The sequence below is a fragment of the Vigna umbellata genome, chromosome 1, assembly GCF_029865625.1.
Source record: "Vigna umbellata cultivar VRB3 chromosome 1, Vumbellata_1.0, whole genome shotgun sequence".
Taxonomy (NCBI): Eukaryota; Viridiplantae; Streptophyta; class Magnoliopsida; order Fabales; family Fabaceae; genus Vigna; species Vigna umbellata.
The window spans coordinates 106,845,008-106,872,445 of NC_142165.1; the positions used below are offsets into that span (position 1 = coordinate 106,845,008).

At 32.3% G+C, this 27,438-nt stretch overlaps 3 protein-coding genes and 1 pseudogene across 4 annotated transcripts; 1 reads left to right on the plus strand and 3 right to left on the minus strand.

The window, feature by feature from the left end:
* Positions 1 to 2,528: 2,528 nt before the first annotated feature.
* On the minus strand, positions 2,529 to 3,174 carry LOC148207062 (putative N-acetyltransferase HLS1). Its single transcript, XM_088115922.1, has one exon. The coding sequence runs from the start codon at positions 2,999 to 3,001 to the stop codon at positions 2,672 to 2,674; it is 330 nt and encodes a 109-aa protein (XP_087972048.1). The 5' UTR covers positions 3,002 to 3,174; the 3' UTR covers positions 2,529 to 2,671.
* Positions 3,159 to 4,257, minus strand: LOC124845886 (putative N-acetyltransferase HLS1 pseudogene; annotated as a pseudogene).
* Positions 4,258 to 10,087: 5,830 nt separating this feature from the next.
* On the plus strand, positions 10,088 to 17,333 carry LOC124845871 (Nucleic acid-binding proteins superfamily). 2 transcript variants are annotated; one of them, XM_047323057.2, is made up of 13 exons: positions 10,088 to 10,417; positions 10,660 to 10,846; positions 11,619 to 11,691; positions 13,565 to 13,715; positions 13,918 to 14,027; positions 14,203 to 14,343; positions 14,427 to 14,568; positions 14,646 to 14,789; positions 15,246 to 15,406; positions 15,509 to 15,583; positions 15,827 to 15,965; positions 16,499 to 16,768; positions 16,926 to 17,333. In XM_047323057.2, exons 1-13 carry the CDS (start codon positions 10,133 to 10,135, stop codon positions 17,073 to 17,075), a joined length of 2,028 nt encoding a protein of 675 aa, XP_047179013.1. In that variant the 5' UTR covers positions 10,088 to 10,132; the 3' UTR covers positions 17,076 to 17,333. The 2 variants fall into 2 exon arrangements, with proteins under 2 accessions (XP_047179013.1, XP_047179014.1); XM_047323058.2 differs by having other exon boundaries at positions 13,568 to 13,715.
* Positions 17,334 to 18,541: 1,208 nt separating this feature from the next.
* LOC124845881 (aldehyde dehydrogenase 22A1) lies at positions 18,542 to 26,830 on the minus strand. Its single transcript, XM_047323073.2, has 14 exons — positions 26,333 to 26,830; positions 26,213 to 26,256; positions 25,974 to 26,078; positions 24,415 to 24,542; positions 24,039 to 24,161; positions 23,609 to 23,762; positions 23,034 to 23,137; positions 22,867 to 22,945; positions 22,629 to 22,724; positions 22,381 to 22,518; positions 21,466 to 21,681; positions 21,127 to 21,318; positions 19,064 to 19,207; positions 18,542 to 18,916 (listed from the first exon to the last, which is right to left on the minus strand). The coding sequence occupies exons 1-14, from the start codon at positions 26,442 to 26,444 to the stop codon at positions 18,758 to 18,760; spliced, it is 1,794 nt and encodes a 597-aa protein (XP_047179029.1). The 5' UTR covers positions 26,445 to 26,830; the 3' UTR covers positions 18,542 to 18,757.
* Between the last annotated feature and the right edge of the window lie 608 nt (positions 26,831 to 27,438).

Genomic DNA, 27,438 nt, shown 5'->3' on the forward strand with positions numbered 1-27,438 from the left:
CACTTAGAATTTTAGAAATTGAAGGAGCTTGATTAAATTGACTTTCAGAAAATAAATATTGAATACACACACTCTGACATCAAATTCAAAACATGAAACCTACCATAAGGTTACTTACAAGCAATCATTATAATTCCTTGCTAGCATTATATAAAATCTGTTTGGATGAGATCATTTAAAAGGATAATTAATTTTTTTGATCAATTTAAATTTTTTTAGAATTACATGGATTGTTTGGATAAAAAAAATCTAGAAACTTTTTGAAGATATTTTAAATGATTAAAACAATAAAATTTGAATTCACTTAAAATCGGAGAAGATTAAAATTTCACATAGTGACTTTCTTTTTATATACATATACATACATATTGAAAAAAAAATTGTTAAATATTATTTAAATATTAAAATTTGACTAATATTTTATTGCACATTTTAATTTAAAATTTTTATATTTTAAAATAAATATTCCTAAAATATAATTTTTTTAAAAGAGAAATTTAATTACTTTATCTAAACAATATAATTGAAATACAAAATATTTTAATTACTCTGTCAAAATAAAATATTTGAAAAAAAAAATCAATTACAAACAATTCAAATAAACAAGCCTTTCAATTTTTAAAATTATAGAAATGTCTTATCCAAATAGGAAGTAAAGGTATAGAAATTTTTTATGACTTCTCATCTAAAATATTCAATTCTATGTGATTTTCTCTATTAAATAAAAAATAATGATACTTTGACAACATTTTAACATCATAATGACTTTTGTAATTCAACACACACATTCTAATACACTCTCCTTATAAATTCATATGTGATCATTTAAATCCATCCAATTCAATTAAATCTAAACAAAAATACAGAACTTCACAAAATAACTATCAATGCAAATCATAAACGTTATATTAACTAACATAATTAATATCCTACAACGAGTATTGATAGTAATTATACTAGTTGTAGTAAGTATAATCTTACTACATATTCAATTATAAAATTAAATTATACACAATAAATACAATTTATCGTAGAAGTACTTATTTAGGTTGTTTGTTTAATAACCCTTATTCATTTTAAAAAGTAAAAGATAGTGCCTTTAAAGAAATATTATCATGAATTAATTTAAAATATGTGAAGGAAAAAGAAAATTTATTTAAAAAAGAATTTCTGATTAGTAAAACTAAATTGAATTATGCTTATTACTCAACTAACTGAATATTTCACAAAGAAAAAAAAATGATAAGGATTTTAGATATATTAGAGAGAATATTAAAAAAATTAAAAAATTATTAATATGAGTGATAAACTAATCAATTTGTAATAAATGAAAATGAAATATTTTTTCGTATATATATATATATATATATATATATATATATATATATATATATATATATATATATATATTATATATATATATATATATATATATATATATATATATATATATATATATATATATATAATATATATATATATATATATATATATAATATATATATATATATATATATATATATATATATATATATATATATATATAACGTCATGTTTTTTATTCTATAAAAAATCAAGATTTTTGGGTGCATTAATTTAGTTAATAACTAATATGATATTATCTTAAGTAAGAAAAATGACAAATTTGTGAACTAATGCACAGATTTGTGATTGTATATATTTATACTTAATTTACCATACATGCATTAATTTCTGTACTATTAACAGTATAAAAAATACTTTTAGTTTTATATAATTTATATCTTCTAAATCTAATTATATGTATAGGTACACAAGTTATATACGTAGCTAAAGAGGAATTATATTTATACATCTTAATTATTTCTATTTTATTTTCTTTACTTATCTTTCTTCCTTTTAGATCATATATCACTTATATAGTCTCGTGTGTGTACTAATTATTCTAATCTTTCCCACAACCGCTTAAATCCACCCAAGATTCGGTGAATGTTTATACTTTTCCTTATGCAAATATTTCTCTCAGTAGATCTGCTGCACCTTGAACTGTTGCATCAGCGTCTGTACAACTGATTTCAATTCCTCGGGTCACCAAAGATTCGATAAGCAAACCGCACCACTCTTACCTTTTCAGGTAATCCTATGATTCCATTGAGGGAAATGGTGTTGAATAGTAACAAGTATCACACACACATTAACATAATAATAAAAAGGCCGAATTTTCAACGATTAATCTATTGGAAATATGTTATAACTTTGAAAAAAAAAAACTGTTATTTGAAACAGGGAACTGGGTATCTTTAAGTTCAGTCATGATTCATGAACCACTATCGATTCTTGAAGTGTAGTCTGTTTGAAATTTTGCATCATAAATTCTAAGAAAAGCATGAAGGTATTTCGATTTTCTTTTATGTTCAACCAACAAATGATAAACAACCATTTAAGTCCATCTTTCGAGATATAAAACTGTTGCATCAATGATTCGTCTGTCTGGGTTGGAGAAAGAAAAGACCGAAAAGTAAAGAAAAAAAAAAGGGGTACATGACGAATTGATGTTAATCATAATCAACTAAGAGATAATTTGAAGTCAATGGTATACATATAATAATTCTCCATATGTTGAGATAATTAATGATGCTAGAAGCCATATCAGATGCAACAACAACAAAAGTAGCTGCGAAAAGTTATTGACCTAAAAATCTCTAGGGTCAACAAACACATTCCCGATTTGTCTCTTAATCAGCAGTTCATCATCCTTTTCGTCACTGTGGCTTGAAATTCTTTTCGTGTACCAAATATCATCGATGCACGACATGGAAGCTGTTTGAGGGATATGGTTTACAAGTGGATCACCAAACCCTAGCTCCGTTATAACCACTGTGCAGTCCTTCAAACTTTCTCCCATCCTTGATGTGAACCTCCATATGGATTCCATTAGCTCCCCAAGGTTCTCTCCCTCTCCGTGGAGCCCATAGAGGAAGAGAAACCCAAAGGGCCTGCACAGTGAGTCACTCACCGACATTCTCAGACAAGGGAAGATTTTGTCTCTTGCATGATTTAAAGCTGTGTGAAGAAACCTAAGTGGCTGAGACTTTTTAAGTTGAAGCTTGTAAGCCTCACAAGTATTCCATATGCTAAAGATGATCCACGAGCTTGTGATTTCATTGGTAATAATGTCTTCACTCTCTTCCTTTCTCTGCAAGTTGAGTAAGCCTCCCTCTTTGTAATAACTCACCACAGGTGCCCAAGCTGAGATTCTCCTTCAAAATACTATCCATGTCTAATGGGTAAAGCTCTTTGGCCATCAGGGTTCTTCTGTATAACGAAATTGCCTGGTCTATGTTTACCTTCTCAATTTCTATATCCTTGGAAATCTGCTTTGCAGGGAAACTAATTGGATGCACAAATATGAAAAGTGAGCTGAGGCTCACATATTTGCATTTGTTGGTAAATAGGTTTCTAGAGGCATCGTTGTTCTTTTCAGTTGCCAGGAATGCATATTCAGCCCCATTTCTCAGCATCCATTCTTCAACTGAGGTGACAAGTTTCAGTCCAATCCCCTTTCTCCTGCATAGATGAGTAAACGTCGGTAACATTGACCATATTGCAATGTGATTCTTCATACCAAGCTCAAAGTTTTACATCCTTATAAATCAAACAGATTGGGTGCATTCTATGGTGGCATTAATCAAGTACCTGTGTGAAGGAGAGACTCTAAGGCCTAGTATGCAACCAATCTTCAGCAATGATTCAGAAGGAGTTCTCATACTCTTAATGCACCCTCGAACCACACCCACAAGCTCCTTGCTTTCAAGCAGCTCAGCCACCTTATGAAACACATATATGATTAGTACAGTCATCTGCTGCATATAATAGTAATGTGGTATATGCATGTATATGAAACAGACAAAACTTTCATATAGTAGAGTTTAAGTATAGAAATGGAGTATATATATATACATATATATATGAAGATGATTGTTGGATAATGCATATTCATGATTAACTAATTGAACCCAAGTTTCCAAGTTTGGATTTGGAGAGATAATCGTGCAAAGGGGAAAAAGATATAGGGTATTAGCTACCCACCAACATAACATGAAGGGGATATAACCTAATCCTAGATAAAGGGTCACCCATCATGTTGGTGAAAATGGAGACCCCCTTTTTAGTCCCAATCTCACACTTCCTCTCAAGCTTCCCCACCACCTTAACATCTCTACCTTCATCAAACTCTCTTATATGAAGCCTACTCTCTACACTGAAAGTGTCAACCATTTCTACTCTTCCTAAGCTAAAAGAAGCAAGTGATGTACTGGTGTGAACTGAAATTAGGAAAACTTTGTGTGATTGTCCCAACCATTCAACTCTTGCTGCATCCTTATATATATGTGGTGAAAAACCATTGGTTGTTTGTTCACATTGTTCTATGATCGGTATCATCTCGATCAAAATATTCCGTTAATAACTATTTTATCACAACACGCAACTTGATGCATCCGTTGAAAATAGAATTCCTGTGTTAGTTTTTATTATTAAAGGCTGACACTATTTATCACAGTCGTTGCCATTAGGACAAATACAAGTACACAATCTACACGGGTTGCACCACAAAACTGAAACAATAACCTTTCAAAATGATCCACTGAATCTACTTATAAAGATTTTCACAACTTTCTTCAAGCTTTGTCACTTAAAAAATGTGTACGTAGCAAATGATAATGACATACCAATGTCGTTTGCGATACACCTAAGAAATCATTTGTTATGTGTCCAAACTCTTCCAAGTCCTTCGACATAAAGCTCCACGAACTTAATTGCTATTCAACAGACAGAGTGTTGATTCTAATGTTAATGCTGATGATCGTTTACTCAGGTGTGGCCAGACTTGTGAGTTGTCACATATACGTTGGGGGACCCGGGTTTAGTTTGGGTACTGCATGCTTGTTCATTTTTTTCAACGGATTTTAATATCTTCCTAATACAAAATCAGCGTGGTATGATAATTTTTGCTGACGGTATTTTGAAACCACAACTTTTTTACTATTATTTCACATTATCACTTAGTACTGTTCCCTCTTTCTTTCTTTTAAAAATATAAAAGTTAATTTTTATCGATATAAAAGTTGTCAAATTGTCGAATAACTTTTTTCAATAAATTTCAGATATCTGTTTTTATATTTCTTCAAAATTTAAAGTGTGTTATTTCTTATTCATAATTATGCCAATTTACTTTATATATTAAAAAAAATAAACCATTGTTTAAAAGAGGCGAATTAATCTGAATACTAATACTATGATATAATGTATGCATATGTTATTACAAGACATTTTTAGATTTTCAAAATAAAGGTAATGCATCATCTTAAAATGATTATCATATACAAAAAATAATTATTAAAATTAAAATTTAACTATTCTATATAAGTATTAAAAAATAATTTTAAATTTTACATGAAAAAAAATTACAATGAAAACTTACAATTTTATTGTATAGATTAAAAATATGTTCTAGTATAATTTTTATTTTAAGTGTTTATATATAGTTTTCTTTACCTTAAATTATATAAGAGAAATAAAAAAAATGTACACATTTATTGGAAAATATCATAAATAGCATTATATTACCTGTGCTTATAATTATTGGCAAGAGGTTTATGAAATGATGATTTCATGAATACATTGAAAAAAAAAATGTATATAAATTATGGTTTGAGGAATACATTGGTGAAAGAAAATGTTATAAATGATGGTTTACTGAATACATTATTGAAAAAAATGTATATAAGTGAGTTTTGTAAGACTGAAATTGATTTAAACCTCTTAACATATATGAAAATCATGAATTAGTCAAAATATATGAAAATCATGAATTAGTCAAAATGTATGTCTTGACGTGAAAAAATATGTTGGAAGTCATTAGTTATATTTATTTATTTCTTTCTTATTACACTATTTTATACTCATATATTCCTTTCACCTATATTATTGTCTTTTACCCTTCACAATAATAAATTAATATTTTAGTGTTTTTACTCATTAATTATAATATACTTGAATACTTATTATATATAATTATGGTGACCTCATTCGAACCATCATGAGTTTGGCTATTTAGTAAGTCAACTTAATCGAAATTTGAGTTCGATCAACAAACATAGATTAATGAGTTAAAGTGGTTTGATTCACTTAATTAAATTAAATTACAACTTTTTCTCTCTTCAATCTCATATTTTTTAATATATAACCAAAATCCAAATATTTTTTTTCATTTTATACAATAAATAAATTATCTCAAAAACTAAATCATAATTCTAAATAAAATATAAATAAAATATATCGTGGGTATGAATCTCTCTTCTAAAATAAAAGAACAAAATTGCTTATTTGGTTAGACTCGACTATTAAAGTAAGAATGAGGTGAATTTTTTTATGTCTAGGTTGGTAATCCGAAACTCATCACATATTCAATTTGATTGAATTGAATTCTTAGTGAACTAAGTACAATTTTGACACATATTAAAATTTATTTATTTTTAATCCAACTCAAATTAACTTACGAGTTTTAACTATTTAGATAATTTTGTCTTTCTCTTTCTATACACAACATTTAACTTTATATTATAATTTCCACAGTTAACAGCCATTCAAAATATTTTTTTTTCAAAACTTACAGAATGTTTTAACGACGTAAATAAATTTTTTTATTAGACCTTTACAGATGTGTTTCTTTAATTTATAAATGTTAAAATTATAATATGATATAAATTTTTATTTAACATTGAAAATCTTACATTAACTTGAAATAATTTAATTTTATAATATACAGTTAAGTGTAAACGTTACTCTAATTTTTAAAATTGTGTTATAGTCAAAGTTTGTCTCTCTTTTAATATAGCTGTTAAATCAGACATCAGACCCGTTGTTACGAGCACTTCATCGTCTTCCTTCTCACCTTTTCTTTCCGCAGCATTGTTTTTTTAAGTGCGTTTTTGTCTCTTTTGAACTGTTTAAACATATTTTTATTCCGATTATATTAGTCTTTGATTGATTATCTTTCATTTGAACTGATTAAAATGAGTTTTTGTTGTGTTTTGGTGCAATTTTTCTCATGTCTTTGGGTAGCTTTGTACCACATTCTCCCTTTTCTAGTTTCCTCGTAAGAAAAGTTTGCGTCTTTTGGATGTCTTATAGCGTTTCAACCCAAAACCGAACTTCGGTCCTTGCCTAGTTCTATTGTCACCGTTCGTTTTCATTGGCGGTTTTAATGGAACTAGGCAAGGACCCAGATTCGGTTTTCGGTTGAAATGTCATAAGAGATCCAAAAGACGCAACCTTTTCTATGAATAAATTAGCAAAGGAAGAAGGTGCTACTACGCTACCATAATACACAACCTGTAGTAAACTTTAGTTAATGTAATGTTCGACGTCTAGGGAGCCCTTTAGACGTCGAACATTGCATTGTCCGACGTCTATGAAGCCCTTTAGACGTCGAGATCATGCAGTAACCGACGTCTATAAAGACATCGGGCCTGTTTGAATTCGACGTTTGATTAACGTCACCCACAAAGACGTTAGTTCTGGAGCTGACGTTAAAAGACCAAAATGACCGACGTTAAATGTCTTTTCTGCATTGGTTATATATATATATATTTTAAGAGTTTAAATTGTTAATCATAAACCTGAATATGGCAATGTGAGAACCTCGGATTCTATACATATTTTACATGCCACCATATATAGATATAAGCATAAGCTTTATCTAGATCGACCTTAACTTACACCTCAATCCTGTTATATTGTATTGCATAAAATCATTGCTCATAAACTCATATGTAATCATCGATCACTCCTCTATGTTGCAAGAAAGAAGAAAAGAGAAAAATGGTGGCATTGTTTTTGGAAGATGAAAAAACAATTGATATGTTGTATCTCTTAAACTATATAAAACTAAACAAATATGGATTTGATCAATAAGAATATATATAATTAGCTCAAACCTAAAAGTTTTAATTTTATACACCTTTACTTAATCTAAGACTTTTATCTTTATTTTATTTTATTTTTTAAATTGTTACAACGTCGGATTTTTTTATTCAAAAAATATGTCAAAGATAAAACGTAACCTTCAATTTGAAACCTAATGGAATCAAGCTCAACATGTCATAGATACATATATATTTTATTTTCCTGAAAGTACATACAAGTGTTTATTTAACGACACGACAGACGAATTGAAGTGATATTGAAATTATTTTCTTAAGTATATTCTTAAAGTTGAATTATGTTAAATGATTGTGGTTATTGCAGGTACTTCCTCTCAAGGAGGCAAACTAGGAAGCTTTTGTTGAAGAAAGCACGTGAAGAGGCAGCCACTGGCAAAGAAGGAATATAGTTAAATGTCTATATATTCGCTCGTTTCTTATCACTACTGTTGGTTTTACGTTTAGTCATTCAGCTTATAATTGCTTTGTCCTTCTATGTCTCATGGAGAAAACACTGCCACAACCCTACTTTAGACGTGTAAAAACCCTACTGATGGAAAATATCGAGAAACATGAGGGCATGGGAGTGTCAGATTCCATTACTGTTTATTTCATTTTCCTTTTTCCTTTTAAGAATTTTCACTTTCCATTTTTTCATATGGTTTCCAGAAAGGAAAAGGGTTTTCTAAACCATTTATAAGGACTTTGACTATTGTGCATTCTAATCAAGACTTTGTAGAAATTTTCCATGTATTTCTGAATATACATCTATCGACTACTGCATTATATCCGAATATTTCAGCGTCTTGTCTATTTCTATCTGTCGTTCCAATCGCAAATCGAAACGTTTTAACACCAGTATTATACAGTACATAGTCTCTTCTATGCTTTTCTAAAACAACATTAACAGTTTTGTACTATATTTCTAACACTATGTACCACATACAATGTTAATGTGTTTTATTAGGCTATTCATTGCATAATATTAAGTAATTTTATGTATAAGTTTACATAATTAGGGGTAATAAAGATACGTATATAATCATAATGCTACTTCTTTTTTTCAATTTTCTAAGTAGAGTTTTTTCTCTCGCCTGTTGAGAAAAATGGAAAGATATAGGATATTCCATTTCCTAATTTTAAACTTAAAATGCTTATTCAAGGCTAAAAAAGATACAATTTTGAGTTCTTAACATTATTTTTTTTCATGGCAGTATTCATCACTATATATTACTTTTTTCTTTCATATGTACTTCTTTCCTCATACATTCAAAAAGTATATATACACAATCATCAGATTCCGTTAGAGGCTTAGAGCACCAGATAAGATATGATATATAAGACGAAAACATGACATGACAAGTAATGATAAAAATAAAGTGTTATATCGTCGACTATTATTGATGCATACATTAATTATATAAATAATATAAACAGTGAGAATAAATTATATAGATGATTAATGATGGGGAATTTCAATTTAGATAAAAAAATAGTTTAGTGATGAACCACTGATTTGTTTTTTTTTTTAGTTTCGATGTGTGTTTTTAATCCATGACTAAAAAAGCCTAGACAAATAGTATGACTATCGCTTTAAAAAAAATTAAAAATCGTATCATAATAGTATGAAGGAATTATATCAAATTAATTATACTTAATGGTTATTTTTACATTAATTTGTATGATTTCATGCACAATATTCTTCTAATCAGAGAATTGTTAGAAGAGAGAAAGTACTAACTAAATTTTTATAACAACTAAATTTAAGAATAATTGCTATAGAAAGTATATTCAAGAATTATTGTCTGAAACAACTGACGATAAAACTTTGTTAAACTTGGCTAGATCGAATCAGGTAAAAAATAGTCGAAATAGCGAATCAATTTTAGTTTAAAAAAGGGTGCACAATGAGTTTTACGTGGTGTATAAAGAAACACCTAACAAAAAGACAAGAGCCCATTAATGCCAAACCAACTCTTTGTTGATTTTTTGGGCCAGACTGTATTGTACTTGGGCAATAAGCCGTACGTTAGCCCAACAAACTGTTGCCCGCCAAAAAGTGGAAGACCTATTTACAAAAGGGGCATTTTCAATTGAAAACCGCGCCAAGCCCGCGAATAAAGCATTCCAAGTGACCTTTCTGCATCTGAAAACTCAGTAACTCGAGAATGGAGCATCGCGATCACCATTGCTTCAGCAGAAAGCTAGATTCCGCCATGGACGTAGACTGTTGCCTAGAAGATCAAGAAAAGGAAGAGGAAGAACTTGATCCCTTTCTAAAATTCGTGGAATACGCAAGATCTGAACTGTTATCACTAGAAGGCGATGCAAACGGAGACGATGACGGTTCTACTGGACTTGGATGGAGTTGGATCGCGTCTCGTATTCTGAAGACTTGCATTGCTTATTCAAGCGGCGTCACTCCGGCGATCTTGCTCTCTGAACTCTCTCAGGTACATCAACCTCTCTCGTCCATTTCTTCTCTGTTTAAATGCGATCTCCTCAGTGCACGGACTGCGGAGTGGATTAGTTAGGGTTTTGTAGTCGGTTACGTTCTTTTCTTTTGGAATTAGATAGGTTATGTAGCAATTACTGTTTTCTATGAGAGTTTGGCTGTTACTTTTTCGCGGTGTTGAGTTTAGTTAGGATTTTTGCTGTTTTTCGCTATTTTTCTTATTGTTGATCTACTTTGAAGGCGTGGAGTGAGCAACGCAGGGTTGGGGCTCCGAAGAAGCGGCTCGAAGTAATCAACCAACTCAAGCAGAATCATCGGAGGACTAAGCTTCCGAACACAGTTACAGTTGATTCCATATTCGAAAAGAACTTCCTGTCCTTGAGCAGTGTTCTAGAAGCTGTTATCGTTGATGCATTTGTGCTCCCAGGTACTTTGGAATTAAAGCACTTTTTTCCTGTGTATATTTTAATGACGGGAACGAACGAATGTGAAGATTGATGTTCTTGCAGTCTGAGTCACGAACTCAGAGTGATCAAGAACAAAGTTAACTGATGTGCGTGAACTTACTTTGTTTCCGAGGAATTCTTAGTGCGACGTACACGTCTCCATGATATGATATGTTCTTCCTAATTATAGTTTTAGACAACAAAACTAGCTAGTTTTTAATGAAAATAACCCAAGAAAGAGCGGGAAAAAAGTGGGAGAGAACTCTGCGAATACATTCTCTAATTTAAATATTTATAATAACGAAGAATGTTCCTTAAACCAAGTCAGATTAGGAATAAGGAGGTACCAAATTTAAATGACCAAGTTAAGAAGTCCAAATCTAAGAATAATATCAGTTTTTAATAAATTCTAATATTAATTTAAAATAAATTTGTAGATAACTAAATAAAAATGTTAACCTTTTGAAATACTAATAGAACATACAAAAAACTTTACCATTTGCTTAATTTAAGTATTGTTTGAACGAACGTAATTCGTTAAATATTTACAAACAGGCATCGGTTTTGTTATTCTACCCCACTTTAACTGCAGTGGAAAGTTATTTGGTTTAAGTCTTTTGGAGAAGTCAGTCAAATGGAACCCACTCTTAGTTGTTATATTCAAAGTTGATTTCTGATAGAGCTCACAGTCATCCATTGATTCTTGTATGTGTTAATTTTTGTTTTGTAATGATTGATGCTTGCCATCTGCAGGCACAAACATCCACATGCTCGTATTAGGGGATTATTGGAGCTCCAATACCATAGATCTCTACCTACACCGCAGGTAATTGAATTTAACAAGTCAGGTGTCTGACTCAATTTTGTAATTTGATGCATTGTTAATAAAAAAATTTACGCTATGCCTGCACTGACAGCTGGCTTTTCTTTTTCGTTCACTTTACATGGCTTGTTTCTCTTGCTACTGAAAGCAATGGAAACCTGAAAGTTCTTAAAGCTTTGGAACTTTATTTATATTTATTTAAGTGAGTTCTTTCTTGAGGAGAAAAACAAGGTAGGATCGTTCTAATCAATTTGGGAAAGATATTGATTTCACATCCAGTAAAGATGAAAATGTTAGTGATAAGATCAAAATTGGACTCTTATAAATTATAACTTCAAAAGGTTTTTACAAAGAAAAATCTTATTTTCTTTCAAATTCATATGTTATTTGTATTAGAAGTTTATCTTTTTATAAGATAACTTACAAGATCCTTTACATATTAATTCTCAATAACTAATATTTAATACTTACCAATGCTGTATTTAATTCCTATTATATGAATCATCATTTCTTATATTTAATTAAAAGATAAATATTACAAAGAAAATTCAGAAGACTTCTTAAAATCATATCATTTTCTCATTTTTTTCTAAGTACATTTGTCTATTTCTTTATTTTTTCAAGTATATTGGTCCTCTAGTGTCATGAGTATATTTGTTCCAAGTAAAAAACATAATACTAGGATCAAATAATAGGTTGTTGCAAATCTCACTAAAACATTTTTATCAAAATTGTTGAATGGACAAAACCATAATATCTGGATAAAAAACACTATCTTTATCATTATATTCTCGTTTCTCTTTGCTTGCCACTTGTTTTTTTGTTTATTTTTCTTTTTCTCTGTTCTATATTTTTTTTCTTTGTTTTCTTTTTCTCTCAACTCTTTTACTTTAATTTCTTCTCTCAACTCCTTATCTTGAATTTTTCTTGCTCTCAACTCATTCTCTTGAATTTATTTTTCTCTCAACTTCACTTTAATTTCTTTTTCTCTCAACTTCACTTTAATTTCTTTTTCTTTATACTTTTCTTCTTCAATTTCTTTTTCTTTATACTCTTCCTCTTCAATTTCATTCTCTCTCAACTCAATATCTTTAATTTCTTTTTCTTTCAACTCCTTTTCTTTAATTTCTTTTTCTTACTTTTTCCTTGTCTCTCCCTATTTGATCATAATTTGTCATATCTTTTTCAATATTTATCAAACATTTTTTCTTTATCTCTGTATCTTTGCTCTTTCGTTTCTTTTTTTTTCTTCTCAAAATTTTCTTTCAATTTCCTTTCCATATGTGAAGCAAATTCATTAACAAATAATTTGTGATAGCAGTGAATTGAAGGGAATTTTTAGCACCCATACCTGTTATAATTATGGAAATATCAATTAAAATTGGAAGCATACATATATGTGTGTGTATATATATATATATATATATATATATATATATATATATATATATGTATGTATATGTTATTTGTTTTACAAGTGTACATATAAGTGTATCTTTTTTATAAGATATGTAAATCTCAACAACTAATATTTAGTAGCTGCTAATACTTCATTTAATCTCATGAATGATTATTTCCTGCATCTAATTAAAAGATAAAAAAAATTATATTATTTTCTTCAACTTGTTAGACAATATGATGGTAATGATGTTTAAGATATTTTGTCTTTTACTGTTTGCTCTTCAATTGTTTACCGGTTTAAAAGCTTTTAAAGTTTCCAATGGCTTACATTTTTTAAATATTTGCACAAAATGCAAGTATTGAGTATGGATTTAGCTCCTCTTTTCAGTTTGAAATATGTAGCCAGTAATTTGAAATCAAAACCTTGTCATATTTATTTGCTATTTCATTTAATATTGTATCATATGTTTTCCAGCAGATTCTATGACTTGGCAGGCCTGCAAAACGGAATTCTGAAGCGAGGGAGGGAGATTTTTCTCACCGGTTGCTACCTCCGAACTGCCACTGGAGGTTCTGGACGTGCACGTCTTTTGCCAACAGAGTATCTTGTGATTCTATTGGATGAGGTAACGTTCAAAGTTTGTCCAAATACGAATTTGTGGTAATTTTATTGGATCATTGTAGTTGCATATGCAAGTAGTTCGAGTTTGGAACACATGTGCTTCTGTAGACTAGTTCTTCCTTTTCGGTGTTTGTGCTACACCTAAAAGATGAGATTCAGGTCAAGTTTTCGTGATGGTTACTCTTTCATTTTCTTCGAAACCGCAGAATCAGGATGATGATGCAATGCTACTAGGAGCTCAGTTTTGTTCAGACTCTTTCTCTTCAATTTCTCTTGATGCAGTGAACGGAGGGGCTTCGTATTCCCTTTATGCCCGGTAAACTACGTGCGGTTATTGATGTGCTTATACAAAAAACAAGTGGTGTTATCTTTTCACATTGTGGGATGATAAAATACCATGCTTGATTTTACTTTTTGTACAAATATGCAGGTGCAGCTTAACGTTTCAAAGTGTGTACTATCCATTAATATTTCCTTATTTTGATTTATAGGATTAAAAAGATCGAGTCTTCGGAAGTTCAAGGGAAGTTTGGAATCTTACAAAGAAAACAGATTACTCTTGTTGACGGCGATGGTGTTGTAATAAAGTTTTTCTTGTGGGGTGAGCAGATTCTCCTGGCCAATCTTTTCAGGTAAGTTCTTGCGGTGATCAGACTTCTGAAGCTGAATAATTCTTTTCATGTTTGTATGACATTCATTTTTGGGGATTATACAGAGTGGGAAGCATGCTTGCCCTGGACAAACCGTATGTTGCTAGTTCAGAGGACTGTGATGGCGAGACAAGTGAAGGGTTTTGTCTCGAATACGGAAGCGAAACACAGTTATATTTAGTGCCGTATATTCAACACGAAGAACAGGTTATTTGTTGATTTCTGATTGACATAAACTATTGTAGTTGTCAAATGGAGAAATTATTAACAGCTCTGCCAATTAGGTGTGCGTAACACTGACTCCAAATCGACGTCACGGTTCACTGCCCTCGGGTTCTTGTAATCCCAGTCAGGATCTCAAGGTTTCTCAAGTTAGCTTGCCCCGTGATTCTCAGGGGACCATTGATTTCAGTAATTATCCTTTTAGGGTGAGTTCTTTCTCTACCTCCCCTCCAAAGAAAATTCAAGGATAGTTTTTCGTTATTTTCTATTTGTTCTTAATCTGAATAGCTCTCTCACTAGTTATTTTACTTTATTCATATTAAATATTTATTTAATTATATTGGAAGCCTGCCAATAACCGGTGTTTGGTTTTATTATTGGCTTTAGTTTAGCAACACAATTCTGATACCCTTTATTGCGTGACATTTGTGTTGCCCGATAACTTATGTAGGTCTCTATTGATTCAGTATTCAGTGGAACGTATTTAAATTTGCCCTGTATGGACCAATAATACTAAAGGATGCACTGAAAAAAATGTGTTATTGACTGTTCTCTTTTATATTTAATATGTACACACTATCTTATGTGCACTGCTTCCAAAGGTGTGCTTGTGTGTCTTATGGTTTATTACCTAACTTTATTACCTGTGTGAAGTTTTGCAGTCATTTGTGGTCGACCTTCGTGACAAGATGACGGGCATCAGTCTCTATGGTGTTGTTACAGATATTATCAAAGAAGAAAATATCAAAGAAGCTGTTTTCTCTTTAAGAATCGCGGATGCTAGCGGAGAAATTTGGACAAAGCTTCATTTTGCGGGATTTTGGTACTAAACAGTATAGGAAACCAGTTAACATGTTTCTTTGCAGTTGTAAATATTCTTTTCTTAGTGCTCTCCGTCCTCATATTCTTATAATATATACCGCAGGTCCTTAGGAAGAGTGAGTCTCGGTCACACTGTATTCATATCTGGCTTGACATGCTCAATGTCGAAACAAACATGGTGAGCGCATCCAAGTTCAAAGTTAACATTAAAAACTGATGCACATGACCAATCACCACATGAGAAAGACAATTGTGAAAATTGACAAAAAAATGAAAGTCTTTGAATACATCAAATTGTTGCATTGTGCTCCTTTCCATCATACCGCCTGCTCTGCCTATTTTATCTGCCTGTATTAATCCCTTTTTGTGGTTAATGTATCCGCATAATCACTCAATACAATTGAATGTTTCTCATTGACAGTCTGGAAGTATTATGGTTTGAGAATGGTACTGGAGCTTCTTTCATCAATCTCAGTTGCTTACCAGCATTGATCTACTCATCTTGCCTTCATAAGCTATCGCGACTCTCTGATATTTCTGACCAGACTAGCTACGCACAAGTAAGAATAACGTATCAGTATGCATTAATTGAGTGTCTACTTGACTTTTTTCTTTTATGTTTCAATTATGAAGGCGTCATCTTCTTGTCACTAGTGTCTTCTGTTTACAATTTTCTGACTAATCATTAATTATAGCTGATGCAACATGATACTATATACAGAAATTTTTTTATTTACTTATATAAGACATCTTGCCTTAGCTACTTTTTTTATTGTTCGAACTCAATATTCCTTGTTACTTTGCTTCATTCACGTGCTCAACCATAATGAGTGAAACACGAGAGGTTATTGACATGTTCCTCGAGTGTTCGTAGTTCGATGGTGTTCACGAATTATTGTTCTCTAAAAAAATAGAGCCAGACATTTAAAATAGTAGGATTACATGAATAATATATCGCTTTATTATTATAGCTAAAAAAATTGAGCTCTTGAGTACAGTTCCGAAACTTTCCATGCCTATTCTTTTTACAGTATCTCCGTTATTTTATTGTTTATTTACAAGTTCTGATAATTTTCCGACTTTATTGTTGAAGGTATGTCGAGTCTCGCTTGATCCAATTCGGTATTATTACGTTAATACACGATTTTCACATTCTCTATGTGGTCATTTTGTGAACAAGATGCCTGATGGGTCGATGAAATGCTGCTTTTGTCATACAATTTCTGATGCTACGTTAGTACGCACTTTTCATCTGAAAATTACTCTTGTGGATGAGGGTACGAAAGTTTTGGCATGGTGTACAGGTCAAACTGCTATGGATTTGTTGCAGATAGCTCCTGAGGAGTTTTATGAACTTCCCGAGGTAACATCTTAAACATGATATCCCTTTGCCATTGCAAGCAAAATTGGGTTTAGATAATGTAAGAAATCGCGAATTGTGAGCTTAAGCAATGCTTACTAATATCACTTCTATAGAAAAAAACTTGGTTCTCAAAGAACACATTATTTTTTTATTTCAGGAAGAGCAATTAATGTATCCTTCGTCGTTAGAAAATGAGAGGTTTATGGTTGCATTGGTAAAGTGTAAGCGAGATGGTTGTGTGATAGATGGCCTCTCGCCAGACGGTTCAATTTCGTGGGAAATCACTCGTGCATACAAGTGTGAATAATTGTTGAATGCAGTGTTGTACAAATGAAGGTGGCACTGGGATTGTAGTGAAACTGTAGTCGTTCCTTGCACTATCATAATGAAGGCCTGAAAGGTATTTCGTTAAGAACCCACTTCATGCGTCCTGTCTAAAGGAAAGTCTAATGATCCATAGTTCAGCCTGAGTATTGCTGTATATTTTGAGTGAATGTTTCAAAATATTTATATTACATCAATTAATTAATTAAAAATTTGATTGAGTGATTATTTAAATTAAATATTTGCTTTCGACTTATTCTCATACCATTCTTTCGTTATAGAAGTTTGAAGAATTGAGTTATAACTCCTCCGTCATTCTCATTCTCTTTTCCTCTGTAACTTTTTACTTTAATTTTGTTCCAAAATTTTATTGGGGGAGTTATATGTTTTGAAGAAATTGTGTATTACTGGATAAAGATCTTCTAAAGCAGTGATCAAGGGGCCAGGTTAATTTTGTCACTATGATTTTGGTTTGCGATTACGGATAACATCATGGACTAGATTTTATTTTAAAACCATGCGCTTCTGAATTATGAGTGGATAAAGTATTGTACTAATTTTATTTGGAACGATCAAACACTTGTAATTTTAAAATTTGGGTAGGATTGTTAGCATTTAGATGTAGGTTCTGCTTTTTATTAAATAGAGTGCATTTTTCTGGTTAATAATAGGTCAACTGACCTGTTATTGATATGATGCCCAAATTTAGCCTGATTTTAGCAAACCACCCATGATTTTATGCATGAAATTAGAGGGTGTTGAGTTTCTTTTGGGTTGTAAGGCCAAATGTTTGCTGTTTGAATTGAATAACACAAGATTACATAAAATAGAGAAACAATAGCCCGACATAAGATTGTAACGTTGTGTACCTTAAGGCTTGAGGCATTTTAGGCTAATCTTCATCCCATAGTTCATTCAATTGTTGGGCTCAAATCTAGAGAACTATATTAAAATCACACCACGGACAGTTTCTTACTACACTTCCGTAACTTTCTTCCTCCACCAGCTATTTTACCATTTTGGTTTGTATGATCAGAAATTTTTCAGTAATTTGAAAACTTTTCGAATAAAATAATCTTTTTTCAAAGGGAAAAATGATTTTCATATTACACAATTCAAAAGTTATTTTTATTTTACTTTTGAATGTAATAAAAATTCAAAAAATACTTTCGAATTATACAGTAAAAGTAAAAATGACTTCCAAATTATATATAATCTAAAAAGAAAAATGAAAAAAATGCAAGGTTATGGAAGTGCATGAAAACACTGCCCACACTCCGTTATCTCCCGCAGTTCAGATAACACATCTAAATATTCTGTTTAAATCTCCTTTAACATTTGAAAAGAAAGACAAAAAACATGCTTAAATGGGCATATAATCATGGGTAATTTTTAGATGACTGCAGGGAAAATTTTCTTTGATAAAGAGAGAGGTAAGTTTGATTTGGATGGCAGGAGCATTTAAAAATAATATTAAACTAAAACCAAAGCTCCACAAAAAGGAGGGAACAGAACGGGAAGCAGATGTACAAAAATAGTAGTTAGAGAGATAAATATGAGAAGCAAGAGCAATCATCCAATTATTTATTTCTTCTTTCACAGCAAATAGCATCATCGGGATTTCAGTATAATATCAGCCGTCTAGCACATTACCCGAACAGACAATCAGTCATTTCTTCTTTTATTGCTGCTGCCAGCAGGGTTCTGCTCCGTAAGCATTTTTAAAACGTTTACCAATGCTCGCAAACGATCCCTTATGCCAAGACCATAAAGCGCTTCAACAAGTGACTCCTGAAATTCGAAGCCATTCTCTGCAAGCGGATACTGTGGACAGACAAAAGGCCCATTAAAGTTTCTATTCACAGTGAAGTAACAAATACTACCCATTCCCTTATATATGGAAATCTTAAGCATCTAAAGATACGGGAAGGAAATAGTATTATGTTATGACAAAAAGCGTTTCTGACTGACCTGAATAGGCTTAGGTATCTTGGTTTTAACAAATGGCCACCATCTATCTTCAACAACTGCTTTAACAAGACAGCAAGCTCGCAAACCTTCTACACCACCAAATCGTCCAAATCCACTGTGCTTCACACCCCCAAATGGAAGGGACTGCAAAATAAAAAATGCACAATTACTTCAGTGAAAATCGAATGATAACCTAGGCTGAGTTAAACAGGTTATCCACTTTCAATTTCTATTTTCCACCAGGAATTTTAATCATTTGTAGTTTATTAATTTTATCAGTCTTCCTTTTGCATTTTTAATATCAAACATGTCATTGTGTTTATGAAATTGAACTCATGACCTTACAGGGAGTCCACGTTCAACTTTCATCAAGTTACCATGCTCCAACCGACGGACAAACTAAGGTGGCTAATCGGTGCCTCAACTTATTTAAGGTGTATGTGTGCCAATGTTCCACACGTGTGGTCAAGGTGGCTTCCTCTAACTGAGTGGTGGTATAATATCACTTGTCAGACTACCACCAAGGCCACTTTGTATGAGATCATGTATAGGTAAGTAGGGACCCGTGCATCTCCCCTACTTCCGAGGGAATCTAATGTGGAATTGGTGGATAGGAGTCTTACCAAGCAAGAAGAGATGAAAAAACTAAAATTCCATTTAAAGAGAGCCCAAAAAAAGGATGAAACAGGTAGCTGACGCACATAGGAGTGATCGCAAATTTGACATTGGTGATTATGTTTATGTTACGCTACATCCGTGTAGGCAGGCAGGTTTCCATGGCATTCCGAAGCAATGCGGGACTAAGTTCTAAATATTTTGGGCCATTTAAAGTGTTGGACTGCATTGGTACTCTAGCTTGTAAGTTGGATCTTCCAGCTCAGAGCAGGGTCCATACGTTTTCTATGTTTCTCAGCTCAAGAAACATGTAGGAAACTTTGTGGCCACCACTAACTTACCATATCAGCAGGATGATGCATTTGCTGAAAAAGAACCTGAATCCGTCCTAGAAGAAAGGGGTTCCTTGTGACCAAGGTGTTGATAAAATGGAAGCATCATCTATCAGAAGATGTCACATGGGAATACTAATATGATCTAAAGATGTTTCCAAACTTCCATCCTTGAGAGAAACGATGCTATTAAGGGGAGGGAAGTGTTACAAAATTGTTTGTTAGTAGTTAGTTGGTTTAGTAGCCATGTGGGAAGGAGTTAGTTTTTCTGTTGTAACGGTTTATTAGCATTTATATATTAAGATAACTGCTAATGTTTTGAATAATTTTGTTATTATTCTCATTCAAACTCTTCATTATATCTTCTTTCTGGAATAATATTCAGATTGGGATTATTCTTGATTAAATCCCCTACATTTTTGTAATTCTTCGAGTTGGTATTCCTAGAATTACCTCGTTTGCATAAAAGAGAAGACTAATACAGATGTTATTTTTAAGTTTGAGAACCAGATTCGTCTATATGAAAGTATAAGGACTTTGACCACATTTAACCAAAAGTGTAGAAACTAAAAACACAACTTTCCCAAATAAAAATAACATATCCTTCTCTTAAACACGCGTCTTTATGTGATTCGAAACTTCACATGATGTCAAATACGTTATTTCCTACACAGGTAGGACATAACGAAATGGATGTAACTGTAAATTAGCAAAAGCATATAAATATTATTTTCACATAATATAAAGTGATAAGCTCATTAACAAGCCTGTGGAATTTCTCTGTACCTTTATATGTTGTTACCTTTTGAACTAAAATCCAGTAGTAGGTTGTTCAGCCTAATTTTATGACTCAACTGTTTCAAACCTTGCTTATGCAGCTGCCTTTTTCATCTTCCTAGCAAACACTTGCACAGTAAACTATATATATATATATATATATATATATCTCAACCTAATTAAGTGGCTTAATAGTATTTGCCAGAGCATCTCTAATATAATTCTCATGATCAGAGAAATTTTGCAGTCGGCCTACTTGTTGCACGATCAGGAGATCAACAGACATAGAAGTTAAAATGAAAGATAGACAAGATAAATCACATCATCACACAAATTTACCTGGCACATGTATGTTGATGCAAAATCATTAACAGCAGCTACCCCAGCATGTATCTGTGAAGCTATCTCTCTCGCACGACTCTGATTGCCTGAGAAAACAGCACAGCCCAGCCCATACTTTGAGTCATTTGCAAGTTTGACAACCTCCTCATCAGAGCTGAATTTCATTATTGGCATGATTGGTCCAAATGCCTAGTTAATCAATGAATTTGGTAAGCAGTTGCTGAAGGATACAACATAGAATATAAATTCTTGAATGTAAAAGCACAAATGAGATGCATGCCTATCACAGGATGTGTACCTAAATTTAATAAACTCTCAATTGGCATGTTTTGTTACCTCTTCTTGCATCAATCTCATTGAGTGGTTCACATTCACAATCACAGTAGGGGGGAAATATTGATCAACTGCGTCTTCACCTATATTTCCAAGACTCCCACGGGCAACAATCTCGGCTCCTTTGTCTAAAGCATCATTTAATAGGCCCTCAAGCTTTTCAGAATGTTCATGCATGCATAAAGCTCCCATATCATACTTTCCACCAAGCGGTGGGCCCTGCAAGAAATCAATAGCCAACAAATTAAAAAAATATTGACTTCTTTATACTCTAGTTCTACAACAGAAGTCTACTCATAACCAATTATCACCAAGCTCTTATTTTATTGTGGGATGTTAAAGCACTCTGAATGAACCTAAATTTCTAATTCTTTTGCCCTCCTCTCAAACAGTATATAATCATAAAATCCAGATTTCAGTACTTTCTGTTTCAGGGGAAAACATCATCTCAGAAGAGAGTTGGAGCATGCTAGTGATGGTATGCAAATGTAATTTGTTCATCACTACATTCTATTTCTTAGCTATACATCAACGATTCACATATACTATTTATTTTGAAGAGTTCCAAACACACAAGAACACACACACAATGCTAACATTTTTTCAGAAGTTTATGCATCAAGTGGTTGCACTGGTAAAGAAGAGGAGAAACGAGAAAAAAAAAATGCATAAGTTCAACAAAATATAGATGACAAATGCAACATATTCTGAATGAAATAGATGACTGTTTCTCATAGTTTTCGACAATGAATGAGAACAAAAACAACATCTGTATAAACACTACGATAGATTTCTGAAAAGAACAATCTTGTGGAATTGAAGTGCAAACATAAATGATTTTATGCATCAGAAGCCCATTGTGAAAGTTACACAGAGTAAAGATTTATTTTATCAACAACATTTTATTAAAACACTTACAGCTGTAACAGATTTCACAATTTTGGTGACTTTACTGACAAAAGAAGAATAAATTTCCCTGTGGACATAAAATCGCTCTGCCCCAGCACAGTTCTGTCCACTTGACTGAAGAACAGCCCTGACAGCAATTTGTGCGACCTATATTCAGCAGATCAAAGCCTGTTAAAACTAAGGTACTCATGAAGCTTTTATGATTAATAATTACATCCAAGCTTTGCGGAATCCAAACAGGTAGAAAGGATTCATACATGATCCAGATCTACATCTTCACAGACAATAAATGGATCTTTCCCACCAAGCTCCAGTGTCACTGGTATAAGTGTGTTGGCAGCATTGCTCATTATCTGCATAAAAAGACAGTGTATTGGCATAGCACAATTTATGGGAAATAGGATGCCATCATAAAAATGAATGGAATGATTGAAAATAATGAATTATGACCCAATTCTAGGCAAGAAAACATTCAACTGGCCAGAAGAATCGTACCATCTTACCAACACCAGGCGATCCAACAAATATGACTTTATCAACAGAAGATACCAATGCTTCTCCTGTTTCGGCAAACCTGGGAGAAGGTCCAATCAGTGCCATAGCTGAATAAAAACAATCAAAGAACAAAAAGGAAAAACAAATGGTAAGACAAATGGCCATACCCTGTTATCACCTCAACAAGGTCCTCTGGAGCTCCTATGGCAGCTAGGGCTGATTGGATGATCCGGAAGTAAAAGCATCCAGACCAACTTGCATGTTCTGATATCTAACATTAAGAAGTATATAATTTTCAGTCAAATTGAAAAACATAAAAGCAATTTATACAGTTAAATACCAATTCTCCTGAAAGCTCAAGAGAGTAGTAGGTGGAAGATCAAAAGTGGTTTCATGTCTCCAACTCTAGCATGATCCTTGTGCAATAGCCTTTTTGGGCTTAATGCATAGATAGTGCACAGACCCATTTTAACTTGAGCTGAAATTCAGCTTAATTGTATTAGCAGAAACCGTATCAATCTTCTAAATGGTTATTAGATACAAGTTCATCATAAGTTTTATATCTCTTAGAGCAAGAGTGAGTATTGCACCATGCACAATATTTTCATTTTTTAATATATTTTTAGCGAGGAATATAACCTAATTGCCATTAAGTACAAATGTAAGCAATGTATAAAACAACATAAAATACACACAGCGTGAAGAATAATTGTGGATAGGTAGACAACAACATACTTTATACCTTAATCACAATACCATTTCCAGAAAAAATTGCCACCAACATAGGATTAAAAATATTGTGGAAAGGATAATTCCATGAAACAATTGCTCCGATAACACCGAGAGGATGAAACTCTACTTTAGCTCTTTTGTGGAGCATTGATCTCCCGGAAGACCTACAAAGATTTTTTATTTATCAAATGCTGGAGAAAAAAAGAAAGTGATAGTAGAAGTCACTTTAGATAATTTGATATTTTATAGTAGAGATTTAAATGAATACATAAGGAAGAAATTATAACTATTTTTTTATAAAACAAAGGATGTCTTATAAGTTATAAGGCTTGATTTTGTGTACAAAAGGCACAGGAAGAACAGAAAATATAATGAAACAGATAATACATGATGATAAGTTTAAGGAAAGAAATTAATTAACTACTAGCAGAAGAAGGTACCGGTATTCAGGCTTTAACCATTGCTCGCCCTCTGACAGTAGCCAATTGATCTTCTCACATGTTGTCATTATTTCTCCTAAAGAGGCATCGACCATTGTCTTTCCGGTATCTCGAGAAGATATTCTAATTAAAGAACATAAACTAGAGCATGTTATAACTTTCTCATGCAATAAACACTATGTACATCTACTTCAGACAAAATGAATTAAGAATAGGATAACTAAAAACAGCGGATGGCTACAGAAGATTCATATATTTCCTAAAATGTCACAAAAGTGATACAATAAGTTTAAGTTTATACCAAAAATGCTTTCAAGCAGTGTAAATAGAATGATAAAAACTTCCCTCACAACCATGCAAAAGTAAGTGCTCTTACTCGCATATAAGTGCTTGATGCTTAATTATATACTTCAAAAGTATACGCAAAAATAAGCGCCTTTGCTTGAAGCTGGACTTTGCCCACATTTTCTGTGCCTTCCTTACTTTTGCCACTCGATCCTTGACCTATCCATAAATGGAAAAAGCAGTTATAGTCAATCTGGCAATGTTTTGCTTGCAAAAAAAACTAACTGAAAAACTAGGAACCAGTATTTTAAGGTGCATGCTCTGCAATAACTGGTATTCACATCAATATTGTCATCTTGGTACCTCTGGATGCCTTGTCATTAATGTTTCCACATGTATAATGACCAATAAGAATGCTATTGGTAAATGTTAGAATAATTATATTTATGTATCATCATTAAGCCAAGGAAGGGAGTAGTCTGATATATCATTTATTAGTTGTACCTAGTTCTGCACCTAGGAGTCTAGTGCAGTCCCTTGCTATTCCATGTACTCTTGTATTATCATTATATATAGAAGATAGTGAGAGGGATCTTCTAAGCCCTCTAGAAATATATTTTCTGTTCTAATCTCAAGTGTAAATAACTTTTTATAAATAAGTGCAAACATTCATAAAGAAGAAAAAAATGGATGAAAACCAAAATATGGTCAACATCAGAAAAAATTGTGACAAAAAAGGTATAAAAGGAATAACATAACTTGTTCCTCAACTGGACAACAAAATGAATGGTCAGTAATCACATTAAAACTGACCAACGATGTGCTAATGCCAATCATCAACAATTTGGCTTCCCACTCAAATGGTGGTATTCTGGTAAATATTATTGTAGAGTAGAAAATTCTATTTGGACCGTGCTGTCTCTATTTGCACATGCACACAAGCGGTGCTCTAGTTTAGTACAAAATTTTATCCACAAGGCAGAATATATGATCTGTCAGATTTTCTTCAGCACAACCACCATATTTCTTGCATAGAAATGATGCCCTAGTAGATTTCTAGTGTGCTTGAAACCAGTTTGCACCACTTTAAATGGAAGATTGCTTGAATTGAAAACTAGATGTGCTTCCTAGTCTATGATGAGATACGATGTGAATATCCAGTACCGCAATGCAACACATATCTAGATATATATAAAACTCATAACACATAATAAATATATAATTGCCATTACGCAAGTTCAAATTAGGAATAGTAACATACTTCTAGGACAATACTAAACAAAAAAAAGAGGTTGTCATCATTGTCATCATTAATCACTTTGTATTCTCTACATATAATACCAGTATCAATCTTATTCCTTTCTTGAAATCATTCCTAACGAGGACAAACTTCAAATATTGGTTCATCAAGTGACGATGATTTCTATCTTTGCACATGCTTCTATCTCATGTACAACTAAAATGGATTTTAATAACTTTTGTTAAAAGGCTTGTATGCTTCACATATATGTATTGGTAAAGTATCCAAGAATATCAATATAGAATACATTTTGGATACAAATACTTTTAGCAACTAAGTTATTGGTGCTTGAAAGTTCCTTTTTAAACCATTATTACGAGCTTCGGTAACATAGACAAATACTCACTGACCTCATCATGCGTCAATGCAGGAACGTATCCCAAATATTTCATAGTTGCTGGTTCATAGCACTGAACTATTTTCCCTGATTGCTGCGACGTTCCCCTCGGAGGTACCTGGATTTGAAACAACGATAAATCCAGCGATTGTGAAAAATAAACGCCATACTTTACCACGCAACAATTAGCAAGATTCTTTCCATCATACACAACTTGTACCAAAGCAGAGAGAAAGAGAGAGAGAGACTCACATATATGAAACTATTCTCCTGCTGGTGGTTTCCATCGTCCAGAACTGTCATTATCACAATTTCAGCATCACAACATCGTAGGTATGAATAGAGATAGATAGATAGATAGAGATAGAGTACCATCGGAAGTGTCAACGTCGATGGAAGGAACCTTAGGAGGAATGAGCATGAGAAGGAACCTACAGATACCGTAAGCGAACGCTAAAACGAGCAATGGCCACCAAAACGCCATTGGAAATTCGGAGATTCAATACGAAATGAAAAGTCGCAGATTCGATCGGAAGAAAACCAGTAACACCTAGGGCTTGGAGTTCGATCGATGCTCTCTAGATTGAAGGCTCTGCAGAGTGTTTTTACAGAACAACGCCCTCACTCACTCACTCACTCAGTGTAAGTGTAAGCGTCGTGAAGATGATGATGATGGCATTGGTGGTAACGATAACGATCTTTATGAGCAAAACGAAGCGGAAAATTCAGTTTATAGCACGAAATGAGGGAAAAGGAAACCAGATTCCATTCGAAGCGTGATGCGTCTTGTCGTTTTTAATGTACTTTACTTCTCTCCTGGGTCTCCTTTTTGATCTCTATCTGCATTCTTTATCATTTTTTTCTTGTGAAAGGAAGGAGTGATTAAAATAAATCCATTCAAAAAATAGAAAAATAAAATAAATAGTATGTATCTTGGAGTACTTTTAGTAAAACTGGCCTAAGAAGAGACCAAACTCACAATTTTCGTGTCTCTCTCTGTCCCAGGACCCGCGTGCGTGGCTGTGTTGGATGAGTCAAGTTTGAACAGCTAGCAGAGTGTTTTTTTTCCCCTTAAATTATTATTATTATTATAATTACAATTAAACATGTTTGTAGTTTTATGTGAAATTATAATTTTTTTTTGCTTCAATATATTTTTTGATAACTAAATTATAAAATGTAATGAATATAGTTTTTTTAAATTAATAATATTATATTCTTTTACACGTTAAATTTATTTTAGATTCACATCTAAACTAAAACGTGTTTAATATTATAAACAATTCAAAAGTTATTCTCTTTGATCGGTAAAAAAATTAAAAATTTTAAGATAATTGTATTAAGGAGATCTCATTTATTTATTTTTAAAATTTAAAAATTAATATCAAAATTTAGAAGCAATTTCACATTACTAAAATCATTTATAACATCTCTTCTTATTATTATAAATGTATTTGATCTTAATAAACCTTTAATAA

What these genes read in the sequence shown, in the direction of transcription:
- LOC148207062 (XM_088115922.1), bottom strand. Translation starts at nt 3,001, where the DNA reads ATGTCGGTGAGTGACTCACTGTGCAGGCCCTTTGGGTTTCTCTTCCTC.
- LOC124845871 (XM_047323057.2), top strand. Translation starts at nt 10,133, where the DNA reads ATGGAGCATCGCGATCACCATTGCTTCAGCAGAAAGCTAGATTCCGCC. An exon ending in CTCCTGGCCAATCTTTTCAG is followed by an intron (nt 14,344 to 14,426) that starts GTAAGTTCTTGC and finishes GGGATTATACAG; the next exon opens with AGTGGGAAGCATGCTTGCCC. An exon ending in CTTCATTTTGCGGGATTTTG is followed by an intron (nt 15,407 to 15,508) that starts GTACTAAACAGT and finishes TATATACCGCAG; the next exon opens with GTCCTTAGGAAGAGTGAGTC.
- LOC124845881 (XM_047323073.2), bottom strand. Translation starts at nt 26,444, where the DNA reads ATGGCGTTTTGGTGGCCATTGCTCGTTTTAGCGTTCGCTTACGGTATC. An exon ending in CATCAAGCACTTATATGCGA is followed by an intron (nt 24,162 to 24,414) that starts GTAAGAGCACTT and finishes TTCTTTAATTAG; the next exon opens with AATATCTTCTCGAGATACCG. An exon ending in CGCCTGGTGTTGGTAAGATG is followed by an intron (nt 22,725 to 22,866) that starts GTACGATTCTTC and finishes CTTTTTATGCAG; the next exon opens with ATAATGAGCAATGCTGCCAA.